General features: G+C 36.2%; 1 protein-coding gene across 1 annotated transcript; it reads right to left on the bottom strand.

Moving 5' to 3' along the window:
* Nucleotides 1-390: 390 nt before the first annotated feature.
* Nucleotides 391-11,261, bottom strand: tspan5b (tetraspanin 5b). The gene is made up of 9 exons (XM_079616387.1): nt 10,874-11,261; nt 9,371-9,421; nt 9,095-9,241; nt 6,946-7,116; nt 6,563-6,688; nt 6,295-6,342; nt 5,626-5,742; nt 4,884-4,945; nt 391-3,444 (listed from the first exon to the last, which is right to left on the bottom strand). The coding sequence occupies exons 1-9, from the start codon at nt 10,952-10,954 to the stop codon at nt 3,432-3,434; spliced, it is 816 nt and encodes a 271-aa protein (XP_079472513.1). The 5' UTR covers nt 10,955-11,261; the 3' UTR covers nt 391-3,431.
* Nucleotides 11,262-12,185: the final 924 nt, after the last annotated feature.

Raw genomic sequence — 12,185 nt, 5'->3', positions numbered from 1 at the left:
CTAACGTCCAAATTTAAAACTGCACGAGGAATGTTTTATCTTCAGATGTACAGGTAGCCACAAATGTATATTATTGATTGCTAAAATAGATTGTTATGCTCATTTTCTTAATTATCAAACGCTAAATACAAAAGCAAATGCTGTTACTTTAAAGTAGCCTACATATTTAAATGAATTATATTAAAATACAATTTAAGTAACATTTAGTGTATTGCTGATGTTTATGATTAAATTGATAAAATGATCAACTTTAAGTAGCTAATGAATAAGGGTTGTTATTGTTTTTTAACACTCCAATGGTATTTTATTTTGAAAAAGTATAAAACTTTAAAACACATTAAAAAGATGCTGCACATGATCCTTATAGGTTGGTGGTAATTAAATATTGGAGACAATTAATAACACTTTATTAATGAGTAGGGTCTAGAAAAGAGTCACAGACATAGACACAGGCTTACCACACATACAAAAACATATAAAATGTATTGTTTCCAATACCACCATCTTGGAAAACAATGTAAATTGTTATTACATTAGTTAAATAAGATAATGTAAAATTAATATTAAGAAATGACACAGAAACATGGGAAAATTTGAATTAAATAATAAAAACAAAGAATGTCCTGCCCAAATAAGACAAGCAGATCCAGTTAAAAAAAAAAATGTTTTAACCATCCCATCTCAGGTATGCCATTATTAGACACATATTTACTCAGAAAAACTGTACTTTCTGGTGATAAGATGATTGTGTGATTACGGTATGTGAATTTTCATTTTACCATAAAATGTAACTTTTACAACACTTTTAATTAAATATTTTTTTATGGCACTACTAGTCAATGATCGACCAAAAGTTTAAGCTATGTTTAAGCTGGGCCAAAATTCAGGCTAAATTACAAGTGCTAGAAAAAAAGGGAATCTTTTAGATCTGCACATTTTCAATACCAATGCTTCCCTGTTCTCCAGTTTCACTGCGCACATACTGCGAAACCAGTGAAAGCCCGTTTAAATGCAGTCTTTTGCTATTCTTTGGACTTCACCTTTCACAAAGACAGCCCAAAACTTTAGCCGACTGAAAACAAACATATTATGATATATTAAGGTTATACACATCAGGAAAGTGTAAAGTGAAAAAGCATGATCACAACCACATGGATTCAAATAATCTCACAAACCCTGTTTTTACAAAAGTCACAAAACCACTATGTAACAGGCTGCAGAATCATTTCACATTCTCCTCATCTTTCTGGCAGACACTATGAGTTCAGAAAGATGTCATGATCATAAATACAGGTCAATCTCATAATAACAAGCCCCAATTATAATCCACCCCATTTACATTTATGCATATGGAATATGCTTCCATCCAAATCAACCAGTGGTGTAAAGTATATGAATAAATGTAATTAGTTACTGTACTGGAGTATCTTTTTAGCTACTTTGTAGTTGTAACAAAGACATTAGCAACTTTTACTCTCTTCTTGACTGCATTTTTGAATAAGTATATACTTTTTACTCCAATACATTTGTAATTCACCCATATGACCCAGTTTGCTAGGTTTTGTTCTAAACCTCCCCAGAATATGACAGTCTGAATCAAACTATTCAATTCCAGGGCTAATGTTTTTAAAACATTCTAGTGACACCATTACTTACACAGTGACTATAATGTCAAAATCCAGTACAGAAAAAACAAAGCCATTCAAAAAAATATCTTCATATAGCTGAACACACTGGGAAAATGTAGTGTAATTCCAGTAAGCATGCAGTGCATTTTCCTTTAATTTCGAAAGCAACCGTTTTAATAAAATCCATTAAACAGGTAATATACACACAATCTGACAATGTGAACAAATAGTCTCAATGAATTCTATACATTTGAGAGTCATAATGAGACTCATGTAGTGTTAAGTAGACAGTAACTCATCATTTAGCACAATCTGCCTCAGCAGAATTACAGAAATCTGAAGGCCCAGGTAGGCTATACTCCATTTTCCGTGACCACTGTCCTTTCAACGTACACTCCTTTGGCCTTGAGCACGGAAAGACGTGTTTTGCGCATGCGCACAATCTATTTCTTAAGCAGTCAAGTCAGTCGCACATGCGCTGTTGTACGCGACCGCGGTCCTACTGATGACGAAAATGACATCACAGGGACAGTGCGCGGAATGCGGAAGGCCAAAGTATACTTTGGGCTTGAGCAGATTTCCACGGGATGCTAGCAATTCACAAAAGTTTAAACATCCCCCGCAAGTAATTAATATTTTGCCTAATCTGATCATGTTTTCAGCTACCAATATAACTATTCTCTTAACACTGACAAACACATTTTATAATATTTAAATTTCCATTCAGCATAATAATTATGCAGACCCCCCCACCACTAATAGTGCAGAAAATGCAGGAAAAAGGTGCGCTCATTTGTATAGGCCAACTAATTATCTATAAATACTGAGCTTGTTTAGCCTGGCTAACGCCAGACCCAATTCTCGTTGAGACTTGGGTCTGGGAACCACATGTGCATTTTCTCGTATTTGAGGCGTGGTTTACGAATGCCCGGCGCCGTTTATTGGGTGCTAAGAATGTCTATCAAATGCGCCTGTACGTAGCTCATAGCCAATCGTTTCCATTATACCAGATGACGTATGTAGAGACGCCAAAAGCTGCTCTTTTTTCAAAATAAACTTGCGTTCTAAACTACTTAGAACAATATCTAAGGCTGCATCAAAAGGTAGCTTCGCGTGAATCGCGTCTGCTGCCATGTTGAATCCATAGATATAAACAAACTGCTTAGTTGTGTCGCATGTCGCCATCGTCTTGCTGCTCCCTCCCCGTTCTGTGATTGGTTCCCTAAACGAGGCGAAAATCTGGTCCATGGTCTCCAGACTGCCTTTCAGCGTGAATAAAATCGCGCTGCGCAAAGGCAGTCTGGGGAAACCCAGGCTAGAGCTTGTTTGTATTAGCCTACAAACATGGAAGGATTTTAATGACAGAATCATTGTTGCATCTGCCGAGCTGATGAACTGCAATGTAATAATCATCTACCAGACATTTTGCAAAAAGCAATGCTCATTGTTTCAAATACGTTCATCTGCGGCATAAGATCAACATTTTAAAAACACAACACAGACAGAATGCAAGTGGCCTTTAGTGTTTCTTGTTACGTTATGGATGGTCTTAAGGAAGACAAATGCGTTGTATGTAGATTCAACATGTTAATACTGTTGTGATATTTGAAGAAGGATTAAAAACAAATATAGCATTGGACACACCATTACGATGGAAACGTGAAGATGTCGATGTACAATGTAATAAAGGAGGTATGTGAATGGACTCCCTCACTGGTTGCTAGGAGACTGTGATGACAATGCAAACCCTGTTGCTGAGTGACAGAGAGATGGAGGCTCTGTCTGCAGAACGGCTCAAGTGCTTCAGTTAAACAAACTGGAGAATGAAAAAAAGAGAGAGAGAGAGAGAGCGAAATGTTAGCAAGATGAGACCTCTACCTACCTATTACCATCAAACTGACTGTTTGATCAAGAAACGATTTCTTCCAGGGCACTACACACCAGAAAAGGTCTGAGAATGCATTAAACTAAACCGATTTTTGCTGCCAGTCTGAATTAATACATAAGGTGGGTTTTAGCCATAATCATATAGCCAAATTAGACGTAATATAGCTGCATTAGTCAGTCTCATCCTTGTTAATGCCTGTTCACACCAATAACGATAACTATAATGACAACTACCGGTATGTTCACACTTATAGTTCGTTTTTTTTTGGTTCTCTTGGTCCGAACAAAAAACATTTTTCATTTAGTCCTGGTTTGCTTAGTGTGTCCACACTGTCATTTTTAACACCAAACCTAAAGATACAGAAAAAAAAAGGCTTTTATGACGCATCTTTTGCAACAGAACTTGTCGAACATCCAAACCAATACTGTGTTAGGCTAAACACGCTCGCTGTGTGTGCGTACAGTACACAGGATGGTATATGATGGAGCGGACACCTCGTGAAGAGCTTAGAAAATGTGTAAAGGAGTCAAAACAGCGGCAGAAATCCCTCCGTCACACACACACACGAAGATCTGCAGCGAGGAGACGCGGTTCTGATGCCTGAACTGAACCGTGATGGGCAACATCTAGACTATGACGAGAAAAACAGGTACGCTTGAGGATTCTGTTCTTTTAGGGTCGCATCTTGTGACATCATGTACCGTTTTTGGTTCGTTTACATGTCTTTGGTCTGTGTGGCGTTCATATTTCATTCGAACCGCACCAGAGTTCGTTTGAAAGCGGACCGAGACCCACAATTTCAAAAGTCTCGGTGCACTTGTTTGGCACACACCAGGGTTCAGATGGCAGCGTTCACACTTAATCAAATGAACGGCACTAACAGAGCAATCGCACCAAAGTTAGTTTTTAATCGAACCAAACCTGCCAAGTGTGAACACACCCTATATATTAGCATCCCAGCCAGCGGACGACATCATTCTGTTTATTCTAAAAGTGAGCTGCAGTTTTGTCATCTGGCACTTTAAAATCTTAAGCTCATTAAAGCAGAATGGATTCTGATGAGCTCTCAATGTTTTTATCGTTCATCAGCTGAAAAAAATCGCTGTGAAAGTGATTCCAGCAATATCATTTGTCTTTCCCTTTATCGTTATAGTTGTGGTGTGGACTCTGCTATTCTTTCATATTTAGAATATATACTGTAGATTTAGAACTATATCTTTATTACTATAGTTATCATCCTTGGTGTGAACAGGCCTTTAGTCTTTTCTTTTTCAGTGTTTCCCAGCCTTACATTAGGGTGTGTGGTGGCTCTAATCAAAATGCAGAGCTCAAGACAGTGTACTTCTTATATCATTGATGTTTCTTACCAGCTCTCCCTGACCGCCTCAATGTCACTCAGTAGATTCTGTGCCAGACAGATCCCAAATATCTAGAAGCAGAGGATGGGTTAATGTCTCAGGCAACAAGACAACAGAGTTACACATTGCATAGCACAACAATTTATTAGGTGGCTTCTTGGATATAGGCGTAATGCCTTTTAAAAGTATTCAAACACCCTGAAGAGCACACAGCTGTCAATAAATCAATAAAATAAGCACACTTGGCAGGTTGTTTAGGTTGTACATTTGAAGCACAGCAGCTGAAATTAGAAGCTGGAGATCAATTAAAACAATCCATGAAATATAACAATGGTAATAAGGTTTTTGATGTATCTGAAGGCCCCAATTATTTAATTGTCAGAGATTGTAAGTAATATCAAACCAGCTACACTTTAAAAGTTTAGGTAGAATTAGTAAGATAAAAATAAAATTTGATTTATGAAAATAACTGGTTTCTTTTTTAATATATTTTGAATAATTGTTAGGTTTCAGAACCTAGAAATAAAATAATAAACCACTTATAAATTAGAAATGTAGGGTAAATGTAAAATGAGAGAACTGTATATAAGTCTTCATATTCTTGCAGAGCACTGTATCATGTTCAAAGTGCCTGAATTTTCCATTATCCATTCATTTCTGTTAACAGTAGCACATACACAACATTAAGACACATATAAATGCACACTGAGTCTGTGTGTGTAGAATTCACTGATTGTCATTGTTTATTCACCTGCAGAAGTGCAATTCCTATGAAGATTCCGGCAACTACGGTTAGATTCTCCTGTAGCCATTTTTCAAACTGCGGCACACATCCTTTCGTGTGTATAAACATCTTCTGTTCGTTGTCCTTCACACATAAAAACACACATTTACACTGCATCTACACCAACAGCTTGAGGCTGTTTGCACTGGACGTGACAAAATGACCGCTGCAAATCTATTTGTTCTTTGTGTCAGAAGTAGCGCGAGAGCTTGGAGTATATCAGGAATTTGTCATGTGTGTCGCATCCAGTGTAGACAGCATCAGTGATTATAATGGGTTCTAGTTGCTTTTGTCGCGTTGTGCCGCTCGAGTCTGGTTCTGACACGTGTTAGCCAAAGATAAATGAAATACATGCAAAATATAAAACAATTCTACTTATTAAAACACAGTAAGCTGTCATACAAACTTGCAATATAGTGCATATGGATCACTTTTATGTTATTTTTATTGGGATTTTGAGTAAAGCTTAACAGTCCCACTATACTTCAATTATACGGAAATGTACAGTATATTCTTTAAAACCATTTGCGCTCCACAGAAGAAAGAAAGTCAAACGGACTGTAGAGACATGAGTGTAAATAAGGGTTGACTGAATTATTTGGTGAATATTATTTTGCAGAAGAGTAAAGTACTTACACCTTTCGCTCGAATGTCATATCCACACTGAGTGTTGATCACATCCTCCTTTGGGAAGAAAAACAGGAAGAAAGCTTAGATTAAGTCCTCTGAAAAACATCAACTTAACATTCTACGTTAAATCCTAGGGTCTGAGCATTATAAAATAGAGAACTGTTGTTTTGTATGTGGGTGTGTAGGTTTATGTTCCCAGGTCTTCCGTAAGCAGACTATGACAGATTCTAGGTGATAAGATGACTGGGAGTCACGTGTCTGTGTGTTTACTTACAGCAGGGTCCTTGGTGCAGCAGGAAAAGGGAACCCCACATTTCTCTCTGCTCAGATTAGTGTCAGTACAATTAAAGTAAATATTCAGATTCCAGTCTTCAGGCCCAAAAGCTCCACAACACTCCCACTGCAGAAACATCCATGCAATGAATATTATAAATTAGATATGTAGGGTAAATGTAAAATGAGAGAACTGTGTATAGGTCTTCATATTCTATATATATATAATATATATATATATATATATATATATATATTCTATATATATATAATATATATATATATATATATATATATATATATATATATATATATATATATATATATATATATATATACACTGTATGTATACACTTTTCCTGGTTTGGTTTTGTGTGCCCTTACATAATCTTGCGTAAAATCAATGAGATTCTGTAGGTCAATGTCGTCTCTGTATGCTCGAATATTGTTGTTGATGAAGAACTTGAGCTGGTCTTTAATCCAGTCCTTAAAGACAAACGCCAAGACTCCCGCTGTCAACTCCAGGAAAAATATGATTCCCAGAAAAACGGAAAACTGCAGAAGAGGACAGCAGAGTTTGGGTTACACAACTCATGATGGATAATATCTGCCCTAAGGGTCTCCAATGAATAAAACGTGTTACTCTCCCACAACAGATTAAACTAAATTAATGTTCTGTTTTATGATTTCTAACCCTGCCAACATCCCTTGACACATTTACAGAGGAATATTCCGCTTTTTTTTTTTATATGACGTAGTTTTTTTTTCCCGTCTCAAAACATTCACATATTTTTAACAACGCTCATCTCCAACTGCAAACACAATTTTATTACACAAAAACAGTGAGCGACTGCAATGAATACTTCCAGAGTGACATCACAGTTCATCTGGTGTTTCCAGATGTTTTAAGAACCCTACAGAGGAAATGGGCCTCTTGTAATACTTTCGCAATACCATTCTTGACATTCCCACAAAGCTCTCACAGCATCCTCTCTCATATGAAAGGCACCAGAACCTGTGGGAGAGGAAGTTCACACACTTTCGAGCCCAGTCTATCCCACCCCCCCTCCACGTAGTTACTCATGTCATATCCAGCCATTCAAAAACACACCTGCACTCTGCACTATTCACATTTGTGTGCACAGTAGGTACTGGTATATTCGATGCAATTGTGTTGATAGAAAAAAAACTAGATACATTTCTAGTTTCAATATTATTTGTTGTTCAGATATTCCTCTTTAAATAAAAAAAATACCAGCTGTATGCAAAGTGACCTACATTTGTTTTATGGCCACTGAAAATGTGTACAATTTACCACTTTATGGCTTCATGGAGCTGCATTAAGATCTCCATATCTCTGGGATTGAACCATATAGGGCCTTTAAAGTGAAGATGCCAAAACAACGTTTGTTAAAATATTTAATACTTTTTGAGTTACAAGCATGCAAACTTTGTTCTACTCCAAAAGCAACTTCTGTGCCCCATTTTGCAATGTAATGTGGTGAAAGTTGTTACAAAGATTTGCAAGAATGTAGGATGATTGAAATTATTACATTGTCGTCGTGACTGCCTGTCAGGCAAAAAAAAGAGTGCTTTCCCCACATTTTTTAACTGTCACCTTTGGCATATAATGCAACAAAGATTGCCAAAGTCAACCGATTTTACTAACAGACCCACCAATCTCTGTGTACAAATAAAATGATGCTGCTTCCATCTTTCTAAAGTAAGGTTTACCCCCCTGTATTTTGGCCAAATCTCTCCAAATTGTCAATTTGACCCCTCTACAAAATAGTGGATTACTTAGTCAATATACATTCATTACATTTCATTTTTTTGGCTTTTATAATCACTATCTATGTTTGTCTTTCTTCAGAAAAAATATGAACAATAAAAAACATTTGAGCCGGGGAAGTTTCTAAAATTTGGTTGATTTGATATGGAATGACCCTGCAGCGTGTGCATAATAAACAGAAAGATATTCATTGTGTCTTGGTGTGGAGGACACTAATATAGTCATTGCTATAGTTATCTTTCTTGCCGTGAATGGGCCTTTAATCTGACAGGCAGTCATGACGTCAATGTAATAACTGCAATCATCCTACATTCTTGCACATCTCTGTAGCAACTTTCACCACATTACATTGCAAAATGGGGCACAGAAGCTGCATTTGAAGTAGAACATTTGCACAGCAGACAGATAAAGATTACAAAATATGAATTTATGCCAGCCTGAAAGCCTAAAACCTAACCATACCTAAAACTTTACCACTATTCTTAAGCTGCCTTGCTGCGCTGCATCACTCTGGTTTACTCAACAAAAAGCCAATAGGATTTTTCCATTGGCTTCTTGATTATTGCTATAAAAAAAGCTATGTGACCAACAAAAAGTTTATTATTCTTGCATATTTTGTTCATTATGATAATCTTCGCAGGCTATAAACGAACTACACCACGGTCCCATGACTTCAATGGCAAATGGTAGGTGTTTAGAGGTTCTGCTTGAACTCATCGGTAAAAACAAAATAAGACGTACAAACTTAAGAAGAAAGGAGTTTTCCCTCAGAGCACCGATGCATCCTGCGAAGCCGAGCACGAACATCACCCCTCCAACCACAAGAAACAGCCACACTGGGTCAAACCCACCCAGATCTGTGATGGAGGATATGTTGGAGAGAACCCCCTGATGGAAAGACGAACAGGAGCAAAACTGAGAACATTCACTTATTTCACTTGAATTAGACCAAGATCTCACTTGATTTGTTAGATTGATATATGATGAAGTGCTCGTGAAAAGATGGGCTTCACTCACCTTCTCACTCCAGGCCCACAGAGCCACGGACAGGAAAGCCACTCCCAGCAGCTAAAGGGTGTATATTTGTGTGTCACACAGAGTGAGAGATCAGATCAGCATTCAGCACTATAAATTACTTTTGAAACTAAATTTAGTTTGTGGTTATATTCACATTAATTCCTATGGAAGCCCATTTCTGCCACATTAGAAAAGAAAATCTTGCTTTTGCAAATTATAATTATTAGAAATTATGACATACTAAATCTAATTTGACACGTCTAAATTCTGACTTAAAAAGGCATAATTATGACATAAGTGTACTTAAATTTTTTAATCTCATAAATTTTTTAATCTCATAATTACGACATACAGTAGTCATAATTATTAATCAGTAAGCCATTTTGACATTTTCTCATAATTATGACATAAAAAGTCGAAAATATGACTTGGCTACAACTATGAGATGAAGTCTAGTTGACATAAAAAGTTGCCACACTAAGTCTAATTTATGACATGAGTAGAAATTCAGACTTAAAAAGTAATAATTATGAAATCGAAAGTGAATTATGACAGTTATAGCCTAATTAACTTTTTATCTCGGAATTTTGAATTATTCAATCTCAAAATTACAATTTACAGTAGTCATAATTATCACTTAGTATGTCAGTCTTTTGACATTTTATCTCAGATTTATGACTTAATGTTATTATTATGAAAGTTATTGCAGAAATTAAAAAATTGCACAAGTTGAAATTCTGTGAGTCATAATTTAGATTTTTTTTATCTCAATTCACATATAAAGATTTATGAATGTACAGATGTTATTTACAGGTGTACAATTACGACCAATTTATTACATAATTATGACTTGATTTTTTTCTTATGTGGTGGAAATGGGCTTCAATAGATTCATTGACCTCTGATACGAACAAAGCACAAACCACCTGTCACATGGGTTGTGTCTCAAAACCTACTGAGCTGCCTGCGTAGACAGGATGTTTGGAAAAGTGACAGCATTTTTGTGTCGATCATAAGCATGCTATGAACATTAGAGCGGCATTTTTTTTTGTTCATCATAGGTTTTAACAGCATTTCTGAATTACTTTGTAGCAGCAGAGTGTTTGTGACGTTTGAGCATTATTTATATTACAATAAGTGCAGTCGGAACGTTTTAAAAGCATTTCTGGAGTCATAAGCGCGTTCGGAAGGTCCAAGATAAGCTCCTTTCGTAACGTTCGAATGTACTTTAGTGTGTCATAGCATTTGAAAGATAAGCTAACGAACATTCAACACAGGTTTGGAGCTTCATACGTAAATCTAGAACGTTCGATTCTAGCTCTCATTGGCGCGTTTGAAACGTTTGACAATGCTGTCTAGGTAGACAGCTGACTAGGATTTGAGGCAAAGCCAATGTGTCAAACAGCCAGAGGTTGGTTTAATGCAAACCCCGGGCGAAAAAAAAAGAGAGAGAGAGAAAAAAAAAGAGCAGCACGCACACAATGTCAAAAATGGATAACTCACCCAAAATATAATATTAAATCCAAATATGAAGTATTTGATGCAACAGCCCACTTCGTGCACGTTAAAGTGTTTTCCTGACATACTTGCGGTTGATAAAACAGAGAAATTCCTCCCGGTTTTTACTAATGACGGAGAGAGAGAAAAATCGCCCACCGACTGGAAACCTGGCTCCGTCCTTTCACTCCATGTTTATGACATTTCTACAGACTGGTTGGCAATGCCACTCAGGGCTTTGCCTGTTTCGCCGGAACAATTAATTTGCCTCGGAAAATCTAAATAATTATTGATGATAATAATAATAACAGCAAATAACGGGACGACCGCTCGTCTACAAATAAAGACTGGAGTCACTTCCGGTTAAATGAATTATGTCATAACACGATTCTTCAAAATAAGGGTTCCATAATTAGCGCTAAATTAAGCATATGTGGTTGACAATGATGATATGACTTGTCAAATAATGATGTTTATAATGATAATAGCTGTATGTTTATTATGATGTAAATAATTATTATGAAAAATGACAAAATAAATACAATATGCATATATAAATGCTTTATGTTATTTATAGTGAAATCCTGTAACATTATACATTATTTATTTTTATTTATGCTTTTAAATTGTGTGATTAGAAATGTCAAAGTCTAATTCTCAGTTGCAGCAGTATCACTTCTGAATAAAAGAAAAGATGAAACTCAAAATCTATGTGGGTAATTGTGCATAGAAAGAATAATCTTCAGAGGTGCATGTAGTTGTATTATCACGTTATGAACTGTCCTTGTAACATCATGTGAATATTCAATTAATCACAATTTAATTGTCACTCACTGCCACAGTAGAGATGCAGTTGTCACTACCCACCACACCCATTTGACAAAGGCAAGGCTACAATTTCAAAATAAAAGTCACAAAATCTCGAGACCCAAATATGAAATAAACTGAATAGTATACTGATGCGACATAAACTAAAGCTACACATAAAAACTTAGTTGATGTGCGTAATAGTACAGGAAAAGCATTGATTCTGTACTACATTGTGATTTTTTGGTGTAGACTACAAGGTGACTAAGCAACAGAATACTTGCTGCAAGATAAAAAAGAACTAAAGTCACATTTTATCACACTGCAATGCTCAGCATCTATTTTGATTATGTCAATTCTCAGTGGCTTATAGCCTTTCCTTATGAGTACTTGGATGTGGATGGAACTTATATTGAATAAGTGGATTACAGATTCACTTTGACTTAAAGAGGTCTGTTTGATAAGCTTTGCTTTCTACAATATTTCATGCCATAAAACCTTTAGTTTGCAG

This window comes from Phoxinus phoxinus, assembly GCF_949152265.1.
Source record: "Phoxinus phoxinus genome assembly, chromosome: 6".
Lineage (NCBI taxonomy): Eukaryota > Metazoa > Chordata > Actinopteri > Cypriniformes > Leuciscidae > Phoxinus > Phoxinus phoxinus.
Note: the sequence above shows the minus strand (reverse complement) of the source record. Positions and strands in the feature narration are given on the sequence as shown.